This window comes from Palaemon carinicauda, unplaced genomic scaffold (assembly GCF_036898095.1).
Source record: "Palaemon carinicauda isolate YSFRI2023 unplaced genomic scaffold, ASM3689809v2 scaffold82, whole genome shotgun sequence".
NCBI lineage: Eukaryota > Metazoa > Arthropoda > Malacostraca > Decapoda > Palaemonidae > Palaemon > Palaemon carinicauda.
The window spans coordinates 35,636-59,432 of NW_027172116.1; the positions used below are offsets into that span (position 1 = coordinate 35,636).

Consider the following 23,797-nt stretch of genomic DNA (forward strand, 5'->3'; position numbering starts at 1 on the left):
CTAAACTCTGCCCAGAGGCAAGCATTGGTCCCAACACAGTTTTTATGCAATGGTTTGGTGTCTTAGCATCATAACTATTTTGTAATTACTACGCAGACCAGAAGAGGATAATGTGGTTGAATTTTGCATAACATCTAAACAATTTATTTATTTATTTATTTTTTTCTTTTTTTTTCTTTTCTTTTTTATTGCCATTTCTCCATAATCTGAGGGCATCATCATATTCAAGATAACTTCTTAAGCAAGACTTATAAAGCACAAAACATTATTCTTTGACATGTAGTTAGTAGGTTGGCCAGGACACCAGCCACCCGTTGAGATACTACCGCTATAGACTTATGGGTTGACTGGCCAGACTTTACTACATTGGATCCTTCTCTCTGGTTACGGTTCATTTTCCCTTTTCCTACACACACAGAATAGTCTGCCCTATTCTTTACATATTCTCCTCTGCCCTGATACACCAGACAACACTGAGATTACCAAACAATTCTTCTTCAACCAAGTGGTTACTGCACTGTAATTGTTCAGTGGCCACTTTCCTCCTGGTACGGGCAGAAGGGACTCTTTAGCTGTGGCAAGCAGCTCTTCTAGGAGAAGGACACTCCAAAATCAAACCATTGTTCTCTAGTCTTGGGTAGTTCCATAGCCTTTGTACCATGGTCTTCCACTGTTTTGGGTTAGAGCTCTCATGCTTGAGGGTACACTCGGGCACACTATTCTATCTTATTTCTCTTCCTCTTGTTTTGTTAAAGTTTTTTAAAGTTGATATTAGAGATATTTCTTTTAATGTTACTGTTCTTAAAATATTTTAGTTTCCTTGTTTCCTTTCCTCACTGGGCTATTTTCCCAGTTGGAGCCCTCAGGCTTGTAGCATTCTGCTTTTCCAACTAGGGTTGTAGCTGAGCAATTAATAAAGGGATTTTGACGAAGGAAAAATCTATTTCTGGGGAGAGACCTGTGGCGCCCGGTGAAAAGGGTCCTTCTAATATACCTTTTCTGATAAAACCTTCCAATTATACCAGAGAAAGATAAAAGCATGGAATGCAGAGGTTACAACCCTCGCGCGAGCACCTTTTGGGTGTCGTGTATAAAGCAAAGGCGCGTGAAATCCACTATTCACAGGTTGTCTTCCATTTAGTTAATTCCTTCGTCAAAGGGATGGGCCGATACAAAGGCCCTAGCCAACCCACCAGAGCCACGCCACCCACGCCCCGACGCGAGCGCCATCTGAACAACATCCTTCTTTTTGGACTGCGGCATTGTGGAATTTTGTTTTGGTGCTCTCGGCTATTTTCACACTCGTGGATTTGATAATAACATGCTTACCATACTACTATAAGTCTTTTATAATGCTGAGTATTGAAAATAAGGTTACAGTAGATTTGTGCAATAAGTGATTCAATGAAAATTTTATTTATTTTTTGTTATGTTTGAGCCGATTAAAGGAATGTAAATATTTTCTGACCTTATTTATAATCTATAAATAGAAACATCAGAATTTAAGTATAGAAGGAGTAAGTAAATTACAAGACTGGCATTATTGAATCAGCAGAGTTCTTGCAGGGGTAGATACGGGAGAGAAGAATCTTCTTCTTCCCAGCTGGTTCCCATTTTTATATGGTGTCGCCGTTGCGGATGAGCCGTTTCCATCTTTTTCTATTCTGCGCTTCTGCCTCATCAATCCCCTTCTCCTGTAAGTCTCCTCTCACACAGTCCCTCCATCTCTTTCTTGGTCTCCCTCTTCTTCTTCTTCCTTGAACCTCCATCTCCATAGTATGTCTCCCAACGTGGTCCTCATCTCTCCTCATCAGGTGTCCATACCATCATACCATGATGATTAAAGGCATTGAGATTTAAATTTAGGACAGCGCATAGTGAAAAAGGACAAAAAACAGGTCATGGGCTAAAAGAAAAATAGATGGAAACCTGAGAAATTACTCAAAGGAAAAAGCAAATTTGTTCTTAAGAAGTACGCTTAGTAACAGGAAGATGGAATTTATAGTCTACTTTGCTGTTCTGGAATGAGTGAGTAAACATTTGAAAGTTTCTAAAAGTCCCATCTGTGGTGTTTCACACTTCGCACAGTAGACAATACTAAATGATCGCTTGCAGCCTTCCTCCAGCCCTTACTGCAACCTCTTTTTAGCCCTTTACTCTCCACCCTATCACGGAATAGCCTCCTTGATCCCAAATGAAATAAATCCATATAGGGGACTCAGCAGTATGAAGCTTCATCTGTGGTGGAAATGTGGGAGGTTGGGCTGTGGCACCCTAGCAGTACCAGCTGAACTCGGCTGAGTCCCTGGTTAGGCTGGAGGAACGTAGAGAGTAGAGGTCCCCTTTTTTGTTTTGTTTCTTGTTGATGTCGGCTACCCCCCAAAATTGGGGGAAGTGCCTTTGGTATATATATGTATGTATGTATCAAAATGATGCAAACAGAACACGAGTCGGGAACATTTCCAATAGGCCACCACAACCCTAAACTAGCCCCGACCATCTATTCTCCATTAATTTCAGTTGGCTGAACCTGCTAACATCAATGAGCTAGCTTATGTGTATGTTTAGAATTCCTATAACTATTTCTACATACAGTAATAAAAGACGACGCTGCGACCAAAGGAATGACGTCATCAATGACGTACAGCACCATGAGGGGAGAGGATATGTAATGGCTCCTCACCTATCCCTCTCCCTAGATTCCTAGACTGGGTTAAGTCTGTTAGGGGTGCAGATATCTATGGTTATCTACGGATACGTCCCTGATTATACACGATAACTTAGGATAGTCGTTCCCGGGGGTTAGAACTGGTGATACCTAACTGTAATTCTCCTGTAATATCACTCGCAGAAATATTATACAGTAGGAAGCTGCCGGAGGGTCCTTTCATCAGGACGACATGACTTGAGCCCAAAAAGACTTCTAAAAGAAATCCATTGATTTTTTGTTTCACACTTATTTAAAAACACTTTTATTTGTTACTCACAAGGCTCTTATCTTTGAAAGTTCTCAAGTTGAAATCTCTTATCAGGGGGAACTTCTCACATATTTTTATTTATCATTCAAGCTTCTGTAATCTGGTTTGGCTGAAGACAATAAGAGATTTCATAGCTGAGTTTGAGTCTCGGTATGACTTAGAATCAAACCAACAAGTGCAAGGGTTATCAACAGTGTCGGAGGGAGAGTTGGTTAATCAAGGGGAGGGGTGTTCATTAACCCTTTTACCCCCAAAGGACGTACTGGTATGTTTCAAAAAAGCCATCCCTTTACCCCCATGGACGTACTGGTACGCCTTTCCAAAAAAATGCTATAAAAATTTTTTTTTCATATTTTTGATAATTTTTTGAAAAAATTCAGGCATTTTCCAAGAGAATGAGACCAACCTGACCTCTCTATGACAAAAATTAAGGCGGTTAGAGCAATTTAAAAAAATATACTGCAAAATGTGCTGGGAAAAAAAACAACCCCTTGGGGGTTAAGGGTTGGGAATTTCCAAATAGCCTGGGGGTAAAAGGGTTAACTTTTTGGATAGATGCATATAAAAGCTAATTAAGAATAGATGCATATAAAAGCTAATTAAGAATATTTCATTAGTTGATCATGAAATCCCCATTCTCCACAATTAGCACAGTGAGAATCAACTCTGACGGTTTATTCCATTTCCTATCCACACGAGATGGCACCAAAACGTAGTGGTGCAGGTGCAAGATAAACCCACCTTAGTACTTAGATCGTGTTGGTCACAACAAAGTGCAGTATTATAAAGCAGGAGTTTAATACAGATATTAAGAACTTGTGAATCTTTTTTTTTTTTTTCACAAATATTCCACATATTAGTGAAGTCAAAAACCCCTTAAAAAGATTTGGAAATAGGTTAATATACTGGTATTCCACGCAAACCACCAAAATTTATTTTTAACGTCAAGGAAGATATCTACAAGAAGAAAGAATAACCCTATCACTACAATGCCTATAGTTGCAGAACTTTGTGAGGAAGCCCTTGCCCTCACTAAAGAAAATATTGGTGATTTAGATAGTGATGAAATCAAGAATTACCTGGAGGCTCTTGGAGTTCCCTATGACAACAAGGATAATACATCAAGATTATCAAAACTACTTCAATTAACCATCGAAAGGTCCAATTTGATAGACGACACTGAGGAGGGAATAAAGACTCATATTGAAAAGCACAAGGAAACTACATTTTTTGCGGCAAGTGATCCCATGTTTACTATGTTGCAAATGCTACAACAGCAGATGCAATCACAGGAAGAACGCTTTACACGTGAACAGGAGCGCCGCGAACGAGAATTAGCTGCTATCCTTGAACGAGTCACACCTCTGGCTGATCTAAACGATATCACAACCACGGGAGTTGAGAGAAGTCGCCGAAGTGAGACAACAAAAATTTCTGTTAGACCCCCAGAGTTACTAGATGATGGTACTACTTTGAAGATTTTCAAGAGATGGGAGGCTACATGGAAAAATTACGCACAGGTGGCGAAGCTAGGGGAGAAAACTCGAGAGGACCAGATCGCGACTTTTTGGACGTTTTGCACACCAGAGTTCCTTCCAAGAATTCGCCATGCAATGGAAATCCCAATGGATACACAATTAAGCTTGAGTGAAATCATAGAGAGGATTAGGGGACACCTTAAATCACAACGGAACATCGCAGTAGACCGTTACAAGCTTGTTCGCAGGAAGCAAGAATCCGGAGAGTCATTTGACGATTTTCTGGTGGATCTTCGGGAGCAAGCAGAGGATGTCAACCTGTCAGACATGAGTGCTGATGAATGGATTGCCACTCTTATATTGTCCGGAGTTCGCGATGAGAGTGTAAGACAGGAACTGTTGGGGAAGAAACCTGCACTTAACCTTCGTGAGACGATCACTTTATGCCGCAACCGTGAGTTGGCAGGGGAAGAAGATCAGAGATTGAGTAGAGGTTATAGTGTTGATATGAATAGATTGCAGACCCGGAAAAGAAGCAAAAGTCAACAGCGAACAAAAAGTCATGCCAACAAATCCTCTATAGATGAATCCGCAAAGTGTCGCAGATGTGGTTTTTCAGCCCACCAACAAGGAAAAAAATGTCCAGCAATGGGAAAGGAGTGTTTTAATTGTGGTCGCCTTGGCCATTATAGTAAGGCCTGTGAAAGTCCGAGGAAGGAAAACGCTATAAAATCGTCTCCTAAAGCCGATAAACGCAAGCATGTCGCCGACATTTCTAGGTGTACTGAGAAACGTCCGATGTTGTCAGTTGACATCCATCACCCACTGAAGAGTCATGTCATCAGAAAATGCGTCATCGCCGATACAGGAGCAGAGAGGACTGTCGCTGGTGTGGGAATGATGGAGGATTTGATGCTTGGTGAACAGGACCTCCATTTCTGTGAAGACTACTTAGAAAGTGTTAATGGCAAAAGACTAAATGTTATTGGAGAGACTGATTTAGTGTTACATGGTAATGACAACAAATGTGTGGAAAATGTTATTTTTTGTAGTGACGTTAAAAGTGAGGAGATGTATATATCTCTTGATGCCTGCAAGAAGTTGCTCATCGTGCATGAAAATTTCCCATTTCCTATGAAAAAAACAGTTCGTATTATCAAAGATCTTTGGTGTACTGAAAGAAATAGCCCAGTGGAGGAATTCCCAGTGGAGGAATTCAGCATAAACACGAGGAACCAGATCATAAAAGACTACTCAGAAGTGTTCAGCATTGATGGACGGTTAAAAACTATGTAAACTGCCCCGATGAGAATAGAGCTTAAGGAAAATGCAAAACCTTTTGCAATTTATGCCTCCCGACCAGTGAGCTACCCATTGCGGGATGCAGTGAAGAAGGAGCTGGAGAACATGATTAATCAGGATGTCATAGAACGAGTTGGAGATAGACCAACAGAATGGTGCCATCTAATCGTTGTAATCCCGAAACCAGATGGTGGGATCAGAATGACGGTCGATCTCACAAAGCTCAATTCGCAAGTAAATAGGACGGTACACAATGCCAAAACACTAAAGGATGCTATAAATGAAGTGATTCATGGTGCTAAATACTTCAGAGTATGTGATGCTGTCAAGGGTTACTGGCAATTAGAGTTGCATGAAGATTCAAGAGATCTTACTACTTTCCTAACACCATGGGGAAGATTTCGGTACAAGAGAGCACCTATGGGATTCATCAGCACTGGTGACAGTTACAATTTCAGAGGAGACTTGGCAATTGATGGTTTGGAAAGAACCCATAAAGTGGTGGACGACGTGCTGATTGCAAGTAGGACGTATAAGGAACACATACAAGATGTACAGGCATTCCTAAACAGGTGCATCGAACATGGCATTTCATTGAATGAGAAAAAATTCAAATTTGCTCAACCACAAGTGCAGTTTGCTGGGTATGTTTTGTCCAAAAATGGGACAGAAGCAGATCCAAAGAAAGTGAATGCTATTGCAGATTTTGCAACGCCAACAAATATCACCGAACTACGAAGTTTTATGGGATTGGTAAATCAGTTAGGATCCTTTAGCCCGCACATTAGTGCAGCGAACACGCCGCTGAGGGAACTTTTGAAAACCAGGAATCAGTTTCAATGGTTGCCAGCACATACTGAAGCCTTTAATGAAGTGAAATAACTTCTCGTAAAAACACCAGTTCTTGCACAATTTGATCCACTTCGGGAAACTCGTGTGGAAACTGATGCAAGCAGACTAAATGGATTTGGCTTCATCGTGCTTCAACGACATGAAGATGGATGGAAACTCATCAGTTGTGGAAGCAGGTTCCTGACAGATGTTGAAACCAGGTACTCCATGAAAGAACTAGAGGCTCTATCTATCAGATATGCATTGAAGAAAAGTAGGTTATATTTGTCTGGACTACCACAGTTTACGGTGATTACTGACCATCGTCCTCTCTTGTCAATATTCAACAAATACTCTTTGACCCAGGTTGAAAATGTTAAATTGCAGAATTTGAAGGCAGAACTCCAAAGTCAATATTATTCACTGTCGAATGGAGAAAAGGTAAGGAGCATGCTATCGCAGATTAGCTGAGCACCCATGGAGGATCCAGATGAAGGTGAAGACTATCTCCAGGGACGTACATTGATGGCTATTCGGATCGCATCAATAGGAAGTGAGAATTCAATGGATGGGAAAGGATGCACCGACCTCATCATTGAAAAGTTACGTGAAGCCGCAAGAGGAGATCCAGAATACATGGAATTAGTAACTGCTGTCAGGAATGACAATGTAGGACATGAAGATGTACCTGTATGTGTGAAACAGTGTAAAGCCATACGGCACCAATTAGCTATTGACGAAGACCTTGTGATATATGGGCAGCGCATATTAATTCCAAAAGGCCAGAGACGAGAAGTTCTTAATCTACTGCATACTGCTCATCAAAAAATTACAAGAACGAAGCAGCGTGCCCGTATGTGTGTATACTGGCTTGGTATCACAAATGACATAAATCAGCTAGTAGAGAAATGTGAGACATGCCAATGCCATCTACCCAGCCTGGGAAAGGAACCACTACAATCAGACCCATTACCATCTCGACCGTTCGAATGTGTATCTGCATACCTATTTTACTGCAATGGCAGACATTTCTTGATTTATGCTGATCGCCTGAGTGGATATCCGATGGTCCATGAATGGAAAGATGATCCATCAGCAGGATCTATTGTGGGGGCAATGATAAAAATGATGGCAATAATGGGAAACCCATAACGGATCCGAACAGATGGTGGACCGCAATTCCGAGCCGCAGAATTTCAGAAGTTTCTAGAGAGGAAGGGCATCGAGTGGGGCCAAAGCTCACCCCATTTCCCAAGCAGTAATGGGCATGCAGAAGCCTTTGTTAAGAAGGTCAAGACCTTACTAAAAAAGATAAATAAAACAACGGTGGACGAAACATTTCAAGAAGCAATGTTGGAACTAAGAAACACTCCAAGAGCAGATGGACGGTCACCGAACCAAATAGTGTTTGGACATCCTCTCAGATCTACTGTTCCTATTCATCACAGTGCTTTTCAGCAAGAAAGTGCGGAAGAAATTGAAGAAGCAGAAAGGAAAAGAAGAGAAAGAGAAATGAAGACTGCAACGTGGTACAACGCATCCGCCAAAAACCTGAAAGAGTTCTTGCCTGGGGTAGAAGTTCGAATCCAAGACCCAGTATCCAAGAAATGGGATAAGAGGGGAAAAATAGTCAAAGCTGGTTTACGGAATAGAAGCTATCATGCCCAGTTATCAAATGGAAAGTTGCTATGGAGAAACCGTAGATTACTTCGAGAATACCGAGATGTTGATGAAGATCCACAGATGAAGTTTGAAAGTACCGAACTTCGAGAATACCGAGGAGATGTTGATGAAGATCCACAGATGAAGTTTGAAAGTACCGAACTTCGAGAATACCGAGGAGATGTTGATGAAGATCCACAGATGAAGTTTGAAAGTACCGAACTTCGAGAATACCGAGGAGATGTTGATGAAGATCCACAGATGAAGTTTGAAAGTACCGAGGGAGAAATAATGGAACCGAGACGAAGTGGAAGATTAAGACAAAAAACTGTCAGATTTGCAATGTAATTGAATATATTTTTGTAAAAGGAATAGTATAAACTTTGTATTGTAACATTGGATAGAGATAAGTCTTAAGTTGTAATGTACATTTATTTTCATTATTTATGATGGAACTCTGAAGGTAAATATTTCCTGATCCAATAAAAAAAAAAAAAGGAAAAGAAAAAAGGAAGTTGAAGTATACTAGAGTTCTATCCACATCTTGTTATGATTGTCGTTCAACAGGTGTAAGGTCAAACGACCAGTTGTTTACATATAATAATTACCACTGTTATGTTGTTTACATCTGTCTACTGTAATGGTTTTCGCCTCCTGCCTTTTCTTGTATGGGGAGTCGTTATTTGTCAGCCGTGAAGGTAACACTTCGTATTATAAATAAATCCATTCAGGAATAAATAGTTGATTTGTTATCATCGATATTTATTTGGCTCCTGAATTAAGTTAACACAAAGCCCAAGGGCTCCAACAGTGAAAAATATACCAGTGAGGAAAGGAAATACGGAAACAGATAGGGAACAATGATTTGATTTTGTATAAGCATAGATATATATAATGGACACAAAATGCCATCTTATTATACTAATTGTGAGGGGTTTCTAAGACATTTTTACTCTAATAAATGTTTTCAAAAAGTGTCCTCAGTTGTCGAAAAGTTGCATACAAAATACAGACTGTGCGGGCCACTATTCCGGTCTCCCTTTGACCATGCTATGCCCGTCCCGGCTTTCCTTTAAGCAATCGCAACGAGAACGAATGGCTATTAGGGCTAGGTGGACGAAGGTAGGCTGCTGCAGATGTCTGATTCATCCTCCTTCCACACTCATTCCTTTGGCCTGGTGGCGTTGATCTTGCATCGTTCTTCATTGGAGGTCTTGATCCAATAGCTTCAGAAGTGATGTTTTGAAATAAATGTCTTTCAGTTATCTATTTTAGTAGTATTTAATATATAATTATTATGAATATCCAAGTTATGGGTTAAGATTTAAGTTTGTGTGTTTTAAGATACTATAGTCTCAAAATTCTTATTTTATTTTTTAAGATAATCTCAGTTTGTCTATACTGTATACTGCAGATTATATTCTTTACCATATTTCAGTCTATGTTTATAATTAGAGACTGGTACTTAGAAATTCTATGCTTTACTATATTTCAGAACCTGGGCTAAAGTATTAAGACAAGGAAGAGAGGCTATCGAATGTATTATGACCTAGATTACATGGAAGAGTCAAGTTAAAAGGTGAGAACTAGAGATATGATTTTCTTTACATGGAAGAGTCAAGTTAAAAGGTGAGAACTAGAGATATGATTTTCCTTACATGGAAGAGTCAAGTTAAAAGGTGAGAACTAGAGATATGATTTTCCTTACATGGAAGAGTCAAGTTAAAAGGTGAGAACTAGAGATATGATTTTCCTTTATAGTTTGTACTGTCATTTTTAGTTGACACTACAAAATAGGAATGAATGGCGAGCGATTGTGACGCAGTCCCGGGAGGCCCTGCTGCTTCCTCCAGTCGCCTTGGATGACCGCGGAGGTAGCAGCAGTAGGGGATTCAGCATTATGAAGCTTCATTTGTGGTGGATAACGGGGGAAGGTGGGCTGTGGCACTCCAGTAGTACCAGCCGAACTCGGTTGAGTCCCTCTTCAGGCTGAGAGGAGCGTAGAGAGGAAACGTTCCCTTTTTTTCATTTGTTTCATGTTGGCTACCCCCAGCAGATTCAACCCTTCCCACCCCATTCCCCTTTCCTAACGACAACACACTGGTTCCCCAATTCATGTATCCCCCTCTCACCAGGGTATGACTACTCCCTCACCCCTCAGCACGACGGAATACATATATATCCGGACATTTGTCCTCTATTTTACAGGGGAGATCGTTGGCCACGCCACAGCCATTTCATGAAGAGTCATATTTCACTGATAATTTTTGCATATAACATTGTAAATATGGGAAAAAACTAAGTGCCTGGACATATAGATAGATTATTTAGAAGTAGGGAATTACTAATGTAGTTAGATTTAGTTAAAATAATCCTGATATTCTTTTCACAACAGAGGAATTCACACAAAATCTACCAGCTTTGGGTTCATCCATTACGGAAATCACTGTACTATTATTTTAATGCGAGGTAATATCTTGAGGCCAAGGTTTGGGTGGATGGATGGTGTGAAGAAAGCTCTGGGTGATAGGAGGATAGATGTGAGAGGCAAGAGAGCGTGCTAGAAATAGGAATGAATGGCGAGCGATTGTGACGCAGTTCCAGTAGGCCCTGCTGCTTCCTCCGGTGCCTTAGATGACCGCGGAGGTAGCAGCAGTAGGGGAGTCAGCATTATGAAGCTTCATCTGTGGTGGAAATGTGGGAGGTTGGGCTGTGGCACCCTAGCAGTACCAGCTGAACTCGGTTGAGTCCCTGATTAGGCTGAAGGAACATAGAGAGTAGAGGTCCCCTTTTTGTTTTGTTTCATTGTTGGTGTCGGCTACCCCCCAAAATTGGGGGCAGTGCCTTGGTATATGGATGGATGGATGGAATATCTTGAGAACTCTGTTTTCAGCCTTGCAAGTTCAGGATTAGATTAGATGTTCCTATGTGCATACAAACTTTTCATCCTTTAAAACAGGAGACATTCCATAACTCTCAAGGACTCGGATTTATATGGCTAGGAAGAATACAAATGACTTAAAGTTTGTCATATTTGAGATTCCCAAATTCCTTGAACTAGTCTGGCACGCAGAATTGGAATGCTTTCCTTACCTTAGATAAGATTTATGAATATGTACCATAGTCTTCCACTGTCTTGGTTTAGAGTTCTCTTGCTTGAGGGTACACTCGAGCACACTATTCTGTCATTTATCTTCCTCTTTGTTTTTTTTAATTTTTATAGTCTAGTAGAACACAGTTTGAAGTTATCACGGGTAAACAAGCTTTCATTTCTTATTGTGAAACTTCTTTCTCTCGTCTCACTCGCATTAATAAATAGTGTTAGGGGTAATGAGAGGCACTCTGCTTTTTGAGCCGGCTGAAGGACCAATTACTTTGAAGGATTTAGGTGATATATTAGGACTCACAAGATTCTTCAGTCATAGGATTCCAGGTTGCCAAATGCAATCAGAATCCAAGAGAGAAGAATAGATCAAGAGCTCATATACATAAACCTTCCCTTGGCTTACATTTCTGGCCCAAGTGCTAATGTTCACTCAGTGTGTGTATAGTGACTGAATGTGTAGGTACAGTGTACAGAATTACCAAATCAATTTTACAAAATATTTTGTAATTAACTCTTCTTTAGTTCTTCAGAACTTTGGGCTCTAAGCAGACTTTCCTAAACTTCTCCTGGATTCCAACCAGTCTCCCAGTAAGAGCATGGCCCTCTTGGAAGAACAAGAGAGAACTGACTTCGTAAATGTAGGAGTCGAAGAAAGTCATGCCAAGAGTAAACTCAGACGGCGGAGCAGCCGTTACAAAACGAGTAGGACAAAATTTCACTAAAGAAATTCATAATTATAAAACAAGGGATTGTTGGACCACCCTAGGTTACTCCTCTTCTGAAAGACTCCCCAAAGGAACATTAGTTTTTTGTTCGGTTGGCATACAGATATCAAAGGTAAAGAGTGTACGGTTGTCGGTCATTTTGTTTGAGATAACTACATACTGGTTAGGTACGTTACTAAAGCAAGGCTTTTAGCTTTATGCAAGATAAAGCATAGTAAATTTAATAAGCATTCCATAACTGGGGTAAACATGGAATACTTAACCCTTTTACCCTCAGGCTATTTGGAAATTTCCAACCCTTAACCCCCAAGGGGTTATTTTTTTCCCAGCACATTTTGCAGTATATTTTTTTTTAAATTGCTCTAACAGCCTTAATTTTTGTCATAGAGAGGTCAGTTTGGTCTCATTCTCTTGGAAAATGCCTGAATTTTCTCAAAAAATTATCAAAAAATATGAAAAACAAATTATTATAGCATTTTTTTGCAAGGACGTACCGGTACGTCCATGGGGGTAAAGGGATGGCTTTTGTGAAATGTACCAGTACGTCCTTTGGGGGTAAAAGGGTTAATAAGGTTTTATTGGAAAAGATGAATCTGTTTTGTTTAGACATAATTTAATTTCAAAATTACAGTAGTTACATTTTATCTCTCCATCACATACCCACCTCAAATTGTGTGGTAATAACCATGATGACAACCATATTAGATTAATTTTATCATCTCCTATGGCCCAAGTTTAATTTTTCCAGTCGTCTCTATCTTGAGCTTTTAAATCAATACTTCTCCACTCATCATCTCCTACTTCACACTCCTCAGCCATGAAGGCCTAGGTCTTCCAACTCTTCATTTAGATAAATGTAATTTTACTAAAATTGATTATCAAAATATTTGTCAAGTAGCTAACTCATTCCCTCTCTCCTCTTGACTTTAGTGATATCAAGCGACTTTTTAGGATATGTACGGGTCTACGGTGACTCCAACTTTATCCTCTTAGTATTAATAGGTCTGTAATGTGTTCACTTGGTAGCGCCACCTATCAGGTCTGCAGAGCATCACAGGGGAAGGGGTGCAGGGAGAGAGTAGGGTAAAGAAAAAAATTATTAAGAAGTTGGGAAGCCATTTGCTTCGATAAATAAAGCAAATCATCGTTATCTGCTCCTACGCCTATTGATGCAAAAGGCCTCAGAGGATTCATTGGCTAAATTCATTAACCCTTTTACCCCCAAAGGACGTACTGGTACGTTTCACAAAAGCCATCCCTTTACCCCCATGGACGTACCGGTACGTCCTTGCAAAAAAATGCTATAAAAAAATTTTTTTTCATATTTTTGATAAGTTTTTGAGAAAATTCAGACATTTTCCAAGAGAATGAGACCAACCTGACCTCTCTATGACAAAAATTAAGGCTGTTAGAGCAATTTAAAAGAAATATACACCAAAATGTGCTGGGAAAAAAGTAACCCCTTGGGGGTTAAGGGTTGGAAATTTCCAAAAAGCCTGGGGGTAAAAGGGTTAAAGGATAGCCAGTTCCTTGTGATAAGTAGTGCATATCTAAGGCAAGTGACCCTTGCCGTTCCATACTAATTCCAGTAAGATCATCCGCCAGGCATCAGGAGTAAAAGATGAAAAGACATCTTGCCTTTTGCTTTAAACCCAATCTGTCATCCTACTGCCAGTGACTTCATCGAGATTCAGGGGGGCATTTTCTCCACACGCAAAGATCTCGTTATTCCGCCTAGTTGCTCATCCCCTTTTATAACCGTTGGCAAACATGGATTGATAAGATATACCACCTAACACGGTATCTACCACCCAGCAAAGTAAATAATAGATTTTATTATTGAATTTAAATTTTTGGTATACCCAAAGTAGCATGTGTTTTAACCCTTTTACCCCCAAAGGACGTACTGGTACGTTTCACAAAAGCCATCCCTTTACCCCCATGGACGTACCGGTACATCCTTGCAAAAAAATGCCATTTAAATATTTTTTTGCATATTTTTGATAATTTTTTGAGAAAATTCAGTCATTTTCCAAGAGAATAAGACAAACCCGACCTCTCTATGACAAAAATTAAGGCTGTTAGAGCAATTTAAAAAAAATATACTGCAAAATGTGCTTGAAAAAAAATAACCCCATGGGGGTTAAGGGTTGGAGAGTTCCAAATACCCTGGGGGTAAAAGGGTTAATGTACACTTTATGATGATCAAATCAATTTGAGTTGCCATCACATAACATGAAAATTCTCTAGGGTACGTTAAAAGCTCTTTAATTTCCGTGGAACTGTATACGAAAGAATAAGCCAATTTAATTTATATGGTTTTATTTCATAAATAAAAATCTTGACTATAAGCGTCTATTATCCATAACAAATCCTCCTTGGACTTATCAGTCACCTAAATACTCTCGATTCTACGGCAAAACATAAGCGATTTATGTTTTAAGGCACACACACTTCACATGGCCAGCTCCATTTCTTTGGCTGGGTAACAGAAATTAAAAATAATTTTAAATATTTCTCCTTCATATTTAACCTTACTTCATTAAAAAAAAATCTAAAATTTAATAAAAAAAAAATCCAAAATGATTTTTTATTAAATTTTAAATATTTCAACTTTCCAGCAGCCAAGAAAAGAATACACTTCCTCTCTATAGCCTATGTATATAAAAAAATATATGGCCTTCAAAAGAAAAAAGAGAGACATACGTACCTGTACTCAAAACAATAGTTCTCGGATATCATTAATAAATAAGGAAAAATGTTAACAAAGCTATAATAGCAGCAGTTATAGTATCAATAAATCTCTCTTTTTTGGGCTCAAGCCATGTCGTCCTGATGGAAGTTCCTATAGGGAAGCTACCCTATAGGAACTTCCATCAGGACGACATGGCCATCTCACCCAAAAATAGATTTTTCGCTTCGCTCAAAATCCGTTTTTATGAGAGGGAATAAATATTCATATTTCAGAAAACATCATAAGTACAGTACTTTATACAGAATACCTTTTTAGCACAATTCTTACACACCTATCTCATCGCTTAAAACTACCTTCCAGCATTCATCAAATATATACACAGCATAATCTCCTAATTTCTATATCTTTATAGAAAACGACGCCCCACACGAACATCCCGTTTCTGCTTGGGGATTATTTAGAAGTCGGAAAGCCGCCCGGATGAGCTCGGTGTGATAATCGATGGTAGATCCCTTCACGAATTCCATTGACGTCTCGTCGATCACGACGCGGACGCCGTCTCTCTCGAAAACCCTGAGAAGGGAGGACTATTAGTACAACAGAAAGACATCATAAAATCAAATAGTTTCTTATTATTATTATTATTATTATTATCATTATTATTATTATTACTTACTAAGCTACAACCCTAGTTGGATAAGCAGGATGCTATAAGCCTAGGGGCTCCAACAGGGAAAATAGCCCGGTGAGGAAAGGAAGTAAGGAAAAACTACAAGAGAAGTTTAAGAACAATAATAATATTAAAATAGATCTTTTATATATAAACTATAAAAACTTGAACCTAACAAGAGGATAAAAACTTCAAAATAACAATAAGAAGAGAAACAAGATAAAATAGTGCGCCCGAGTGTACCCTCAAGCAAAAAAATAACAATAAGAGAAACAAGATAAAATAGTGTGCCCGAGTGTACCCTCAAGCAAGAGATCTCTAACCCAAGGCAGTGCAAGACCATGGTACAGAGACTTATCACAGATATACCTCACATTAATAGGTTTTTTTGAAATTTGAGCTAACATGAAAAAATTACAAAATGAATACCCTTTAAAAACATGTAAAAAAAAAGGCATTTTGATGAAGGAAAAAACTATTTCTGGGCTCAACCTGTGTCGCCAAGTGAAATTCTCCTTAAAGCACCATTTCTAAGGTACAAATACTGTTAAATTTACCAGAGAAAAAAGTTGCATGGAATGCCAGGAATATACCCAGTTCGCTCAACCCTAAAGGGTGTCGGTATTAAAACTTGGGTGAGTGATACCACTACCAGAGGTCCCTTTCTAATGGGACTTCTCCCTCTTCAAAATCCCGTTACTACGAGGTGTCGTTCATTACAGCTACTGCCCCCCCCCCCCCCCCAACCACCACCACCAGGAGGTCCTCAACTTACAAGCTGTTTGTAAGTCCAATTTTGTTGTTAACCCTTTTACCCCCGGGCTATTTGGAAATTTCCAACCCTTAACCCCCAAGGGGTTATTTTTATCCCATCACATTTTGCAGTATCCTTTTTTTAAATTGCTCTAACAGTCTTAATTTTTGTCATAGAGAGGTCAGGTTGGTCTCATTCTCTTGGAAAATGCCTGAATTTTCTCAAACAATTATCAAAAATATGAAAAAAAAAATTTTATAGCATTTTTTTTTGCTAGGACGTACCGGTACGTCCATGGGGGTAAAGGGATGACTTTTGTGAAACGTACCAGTACGTCCTTTGGGGGTAAAAGGGTTAAATTTTGGCCTATGATAGTCCTAACCTGAATCCCATGCCTAGGATTTCCATCTACAAAAGTCGACAAAATAGTCGGATTTCATATGAAATAGATATCTGGTTATTCTGAATGTCATTTTGCTTACTGTATTAAAAGATATAATATTGTATTATTACAATATTTCTTTATCTTATCTTTGTTATTTTCAGATGGAGTTGTGCTTGTATCTCCAAATGTTTGGTAAGTTAAGGACCTTTAGTATTGTCAATAATCAATAAGACATTTCATAATTCAAAAGTAAACAAATAAAACCACATTTTTCCTTTCATTTCATTACAAAACGCAACTAACGGAAGGTGAAAGTAATGAACACGAAGCGACTTAACAATATGCACGAGTAAATTTCATCATCCCTGCAATAGGATAACGCTTACACAATGTCTTGTTTCAACTTTAGATGATATGAAAGGTTCTTTGTATCATCTCTTTTGATCTTCAGCTGCATTGATTCCTGTATGTACTTTTCATAGTCTTTTCTTACTTAGGTATTCACTTCTTTAACTTAAACTTGTTTAACCAAGCTCCAAATATCAACTAGTATTTAGGAGCAATTCCTTCAAGCAAACTCTTCCTATATAAAAACATGATTTAGTGGTCTGATCAAATACTAATTGTTGTTGTTATTTCAATGAATCTCACTTGAGTTTCATATGGCTTCCTTCTTGAAGCTGGTTAAATATCGACGTCTTTCCTAAATCCTAAAAATTTAAATTTTCACCAGAAGTCTTACCCTCACCAGTGGAGTGTCGAGATCATACTGCAGTGTATGGCAACCAGCGCTGCCGTTTTTCTACACAACACTGTGGAATACTGAGTGTTGCCATCACACAGAGCTGCCATAAATTCGTAGCTGCTGGTGACGTCAAAATTTCCCTCCGTTTTCTATCCCATCAAATGTAGATCTTTATTCTACACGACGTGGAATTATCCATGTCATATTATAACCCAAAGTTACACTGATTTCAAGTATTTAGCATTATTTTGATGAATTTACATAAATCAACATATTTTACCATAATTTTTTTCATATTTTTCATCCTATTCATGCACTGATTCATGCTTCAAGTGAAGGACTGTGGATGTAGAAAAAAATTCTACAGTCAGTTGCCAGATGTCACAATATTTCTACAACAGCAGACAAAATTCCACGAAACGGCAGCCTTGATGGCAACAACAAAGCTCAAGAATGCCTCAACAGTCAACAACCTTACAGTCTCCTCGACAATACTGGGAAAGAGTGTTGCTTCGCTTTATCCACGATCTAGATAACTAAATATTAATTTGCAATGTCTACTACTGGCTTTGATGAGCATTCATATAATCATTTAAGGGATTCATTCTTAGATGCTTAGTGTGAAAATTTATCGGGTCCTTTCAAGGAGTGAGATGTTCAGCTGGTGGCTGGAACTCGTCAAGTCAAAGATTCCAAACCTAAAAGAAATGCTTCTTCTAGCAAGGAAAATGTTATTGAATTACAGTGAGAGTGATGATAATGCCCCTCCGAATATTACCCATCCATCAGGAAATGATAGTACTGTAATTATTATTATTATTACTAGCTAAGCTACAACCCTAGTTGGAAAAGCAAGATGCTATAATCCAAAGGGATCCAACAGGGAAAAATAGCACAGTGAGGAAAGGAAATATGGAAATAAACTTCGAGAAGTAATGAACAATTAAAATATTTTAAGAACAGTAACAACATGAAAATAGATCTTACACACAAAGTGTAAGACGAGATTCATGTCAGCATGTTCAACATAAAACCGTTCGCTGCAAGTTTGAACTTCCGAAGTTCCATTCTGATTACTTCTCCTATCTTTTAGTCCTATTTTGGATCATAGCATTGATAGTTGTAGAACAGGCTTTCAATAGAACACAAAGTGGCACTTTGTGGGCTGTCATGAGAAGGCATGATTCCTCCCCCCCCCCCCCATGGTTCTTCTCCTCCTCCTAACCAAGAATTTTTGGCTTTACCTCCAAGGAAGTTGGTTTAAAACAATGGTAGGACTTTGGGATTTTGGACAAACAGTTCTGGGGACAGTAAGAAAATGGGATTAGATGTTTTTTATAGATTCAACATTTGCTTATTTTCACATTCCTATTCATCTAGAATTAAAGAAACTCCCTAGAGTTATGGACTCAAATATTTTTCAATTCAGGTGCTCATGTTTTGGATTTGGGACACAGCTGGTATTCACCAGAATAATGGTTCCAATCTTGAAATGGCCGAGATATCTGGCCATCGTGAGTTCTGTTGTTTTTGAAAACATCCATAGGAAAGATTTGGGTCCAGCAGCTACGTTTGTTCGGTTGTTGAAAAGGTTGGGAGTCCTACTCAACGTGGAGAAATCTCTTCTCATTCTGATTCAAAATCATTGGATTCTATATTTGGGAATGATAATGACAACAGTTAATTTTTAGGATCTTTCATCGGAAAAGATGATTCAGGCATTCCTACATTTGTTGGAGAAGTTCAAGCAGATGAGCACTGTCAGTTCATAAGTGGATGAAGCTACCAAGACCAAGGCATCTCTCGATAAGTCTGTTTCAATGGGTCTGCTAAAGATGGATTTTCAGTTATATCTTGATTGTCATTGAAACAGGACTTCCAATCTGGACACTTTGTATACCAATGATTCAGAACCAGTTGGAACCTGTGAAATGGAACAAAACTCTTTGTTTGGTTAAAGGAGTGACATTGGAAGTCAGAATTCCAGAAATTTCTTCTTACACGGATGCCTCCCAAAGAGGGTGATGTTTTACTATAGCTTATCTTAACTGATTAGGAAGACAGTCGGAGAAGGAATTGGAATTACATATCAACTTCCTGGAACTCTCAGGATTACTCAAGTCACTTCATGCTCAGGCTTACATTTAGAAGAAAGGGGGAACGAGGGCGGAGTCCTTGTTGCATACAGCAGAAATGCTCTAATCTTACACGGATCTGAGGGGGACAATCATCAATCTCGGTTTATTCTATGGAAGTTGAACATACTAGCTGACTTGGTTAAGCAAAAAAACAATAATTGCTACCAAAGAGTGGCCTCTACATGCTTTAGTGAGTCATAAGATTTGCCATTGGAGCAAAAGACCAAATGTAGAAGTATTTAGTATTTAAAACTTCATCAACAAAAAGATGGAGGTGTATTGCTCTTAGATTCCAGATCCCCCATCCCAGAAGGCAGATGCCATGCTAAAGGATAAATCAAATCTGAACCTGCATACTTTTGCTTTGTTTTCAATGATCTGGTCGGTGATAAACATGTTCCACGTATCTTCAAACAGCAGGAGGACCCTGGTAACTCTCTTTTGGCAACAGAGGAAGAGGTTTACATATCTGCAGCATCTGTTGTCAGAATATTCAAAGAGATTACCTTAACCCTTTTACCCCCAAAGGACGTACTGGTACGTTTCACAAAAGCCATCCCTTTACCCCCATGGACGTACCGGTACGTCCTTGCAAAAAAATGCTATAAAAATTTGTTTTTCAATATTAAACTTAGCCGGTGATCATATAGCTGCAACTCTGTTGCTCGACAGAAAAACCTACGGTCAAAATACGCCAGCGATCGCTATGCAGGTGGGGGTGTACATCAACAGCGCCATCTGTCGAGCAGGTACTTAGTACTCCAAGCAAACAAAGAACCAATTTTCTCTCTGTCGGGCTACCGGCAAGACCTACTAATACGCTGTTACTAACTGGATTTGTTTTCACAACTATTTGGTGAAGTACACTATTCTAGTTTTGAGCTTTCGCTATGCAGGTGTTTTATCTCATCTCAAAACTTGAACTCGTTTTGGATAGATTTAATTATGGTGACAAAGAGAGTATGGACTCTCTTTCACTTTTAAATGGCCGACCCTTCCCTTAGACGGAAGTGTGTTTAGGTTTTTAGTAATTTTGCTTAACACGTTATAGATCTACAGTATATATTTTATATCTCTCCGCCATTATTAGGCCTCTTCGATTAACTTTCCATTTATTATAAACATATAAAAATAAATTTTTATGTTTTGTTTATATGCGACCTTTCCTGATAGTAGGCGGTCCTAACTTGGAACCGAAGTTAATCAACGTTGAGCCCGTTATATCGTATTTAAAGAATTTAAAATTTTTTAAATTTAATGTTTTATGAAAGAATTTCTTTGATAGTCTTCGTACTGTTTTCAAAGATGAACGAACGTTTAGTTTTTTAGACTACGCAGTTGTTGACGTTCAGGACGTTCAACATGCGCTCTATCGTTACGATAGAGAGAGAGTGTATCACGGTTTCACTTTGCAGTAAGAGTAAATCGATTTTGACGTTTTGTTCATTCTTTCTTAGCTTAAATGTTTTAAATTCTATTTTAAAGGAACTTTTTAATTGAAAAACCTTTCAGTTTTTTCCTTTAGTCAAATAACATGTTTTTTTTGACGAAATACATTGGCCTCTTCTCTTAGGTGCGAAATCAAGAGAGAAAGAGAGAGAGAGATAGAGACGGAGGGAGAGAGAGGAGAGAAAACGTTCCGTTCAAGCGGGTAACGTTGTTCTCGTGTTACTCTCCTCCCTAGTCGCTGTACGGGGAAGAAGGTAAAACGTTTCTAGGGTTTTATTCTTGTCCCCAGGCTATGTGCGGTGAGAGATTGTAAACGTAGTTTATTTGAACGAGTGTTTAGTCTCTTTCCCAGCCACTGAATTTTTTATCTTTATATGTTTTCTGTTTTTTGCTAGTATTAATAGCTGCATTATACGACTGATTTCGCAATTACTACCTTTATGAAGGGTAGAATTGCGTGTTTCAGGTAGAAATCAGTAAAAGTTTCGATTTCAGTGTAATAAGTGCAAAACAGAAAATCGAAGTGATAAAGTGATATGCGCAAAGTGTTACAGTGTTGCGTCCGAGGGTTCGTCTGTTCGTGCCTGTCGTTCACCTAGTCCGGGACCTCTTGCAAGCTCCCAAGCCCAGGGGAGAAGTAATGTCGAACGACTTATGGGTTCGTCAGGCCTTGATCAACGAACAGACGTTTCCCTCCGTGGTTTCGGGCGTATCTACCCAAGATCGCCCCACCCACACAAAGACGAGAGAGCCCATTTATTTCTCGTCTGCGGAAGAGGTTTCTCGTAAGAAACCATGGACCAAGGTCTCGCAGCTTATTAAGCGCAAGTCGGTCCCTTCCGCGCAAGTCCAACGGCCCAGTTGTAGCCACTGGGTCAGTTCGGACTCGCTGCAGTCTTCCGACGACTGCTCACCTCCTAAGAGAGGCAAAGCGGTACCGCATCAGGCAGTCACACCGTCTGTTGCCGCACCTGCTCCTGTAGACCCTAAGTGGTCTGTGCTGCAGACCATGCAGTCTCAGTTAACGTCATTGATGCGGGACTTTCGTGCGGAGAAGGTTGACACTGCACCAACCTCTAGCCTACAACCAACACGGTTGTGCGTCCTGTGGACGCTGAGGCAACCTTCTGCCGCACTACAGCTGAGAGAGTCCCGCCACCCATGCGTTCCAGTGTACCCTGCCAGCCGCATGTTGACGTTCAGTAACGCACGGAACCTTCCGTTGACGTTCGCGAGGTACAACAACAGTCCAAGTTGTTTTGTTTTGACGCGGTGCGTCAACCTCCGCATCCTAGAGTTGTTTTGACTGCTCAGTATAGACAGTCAAAGCAGTCTCGAGTGAACACTGTATGTCCTCACGCACCTGTTGTGGTTGACAGTTCAGTTGTTGACAGTTCACAGACTGTCAAGCAGTCACATGACGTTGCCTTCGGGTCTGCTACTAATGCACCAGTGAGAGACTCACTGAGATAACCTAGCTTTTATCGGACAAGGTTCCTGTAGATGAGAAAGTGCTGTTCTCCCTCCTACTGATATTCCTTTGAGGACTCTGTCATTTGGAGAGGAGCCTTAAGCTGCTCAGCCTCCTATGGACTTTAATCAAATCATGATGATTTTTTAAAGATCTTCGTCCGGATCTTGTAACTGCTGCTCCTCGTTCGCCTAAACGTCAGAACTTACACTAGGCCTAGCTACTTCGAAGCCGTTGTTGTTAAGCTAGTGCTCTCTCGCTCTCCTTGAGAGCGTTACGTTGGCTAGGCGACTGGTTTTTGCACCAGGAGGAGTTTTAGGGATTCAGCCTTTGATTTCCCTTCTTTTAAACTGGCTTATAGAGCGAGAGTCTGATAGGACACGAGAGAAGTTCTCGGCTTGGGAGTTCATGCCTCTGCCCAGATAGACTTCTCAATTCTGGTAGACTCGCCCTGGCGCCTAGCCAGGAGACGCTCCAAGTTGTTTACAGGTCAACTTCTCAACTTTTGTCAAGCCTTTGAAGTTTTGCTGTACTATTATGTCACACATAACAAGGCTTCCAGGGATGGTAAATGGTTCCGCCTCAGTCGCTAACCCCGTCTGTTGCCACACCTGCTCCCGTAGACCCTAAATGGGCTTTGCTGCAAGACATGCAGTCCAAACTTGTGTCCTTGATAGAGGACTTAAATGCGGAGAAGAACCTTCTGGCCAACAACCTTCCAACCGGTCGGTTGTGCGCCCTGTTGACGCTGAGGTAACCTACTCGCGTCTGCCAGTTGAGGTGGTTCCTCCACTGATGCGACCCAGTGTGGGTTGCCAGTCGCACGTTGACGTTAAGCGACGCTCGGAGGTGGTTGTTGATGTTCAGTGTGTCACTAGGAAGACGTTCAACAACCAGCAGAGGTGACTTGTTGTGACGCAGTGCGTCATCCTCAGCAACCCGGTAGGGTGTTGACTGCATACCCAGACAGTCTAGACAGTTTCGGGTTGACGCTGTACTTCCTCGCGCACCCATGGTTGTTGACAGTTCACAGACTGTGCAGCAGTGCCATGATATTGCGTCCGGCTCCGTCACGCATCCACCAGTGCGACCGGATTCAGCGAGTCAGACGTTGCCCACTCCGTTGCCGTTTCCTCATCAGTTTCGGATGAGGAACCCTCTGATGAGGACGTTGCTGAACAAGACGATCAACCCCCAGCCCTGCTATCCATCCACAAGATGCTGAAGAAGGAACGCTGCCCAGTCAGGCTGTGGATGAGTCTGGTAGGGACACTGTCATCCGTGGATCAATTTGTGTCACTAGGAAGACTACACCTCCGTCCTCTTCTATACCATCTAGCTTTTCACTGGAAAAAGGACAAGACGCTAGAAGCGGTCTCGATCCCGGTTTCCGGAAAGATAAAGTCTT

General features: G+C 40.2%; 1 protein-coding gene across 1 annotated transcript in view; it reads right to left on the minus strand.

The window, feature by feature from the left end:
* Window positions 1–15,034: 15,034 nt before the first annotated feature.
* LOC137637535 (iron-sulfur cluster assembly 2 homolog, mitochondrial) overlaps window positions 15,035–23,797 on the minus strand; it is a 53,946-nt gene continuing 45,183 nt past the window's right edge. Inside the window, exon 3 of the mRNA XM_068369695.1 lies at window positions 15,035–15,350. Within this exon, the coding sequence (XP_068225796.1) occupies window positions 15,176–15,350 (175 nt within the window). The 3' untranslated portion in view covers window positions 15,035–15,175. The remainder of the gene's footprint in view (window positions 15,351–23,797) is intronic.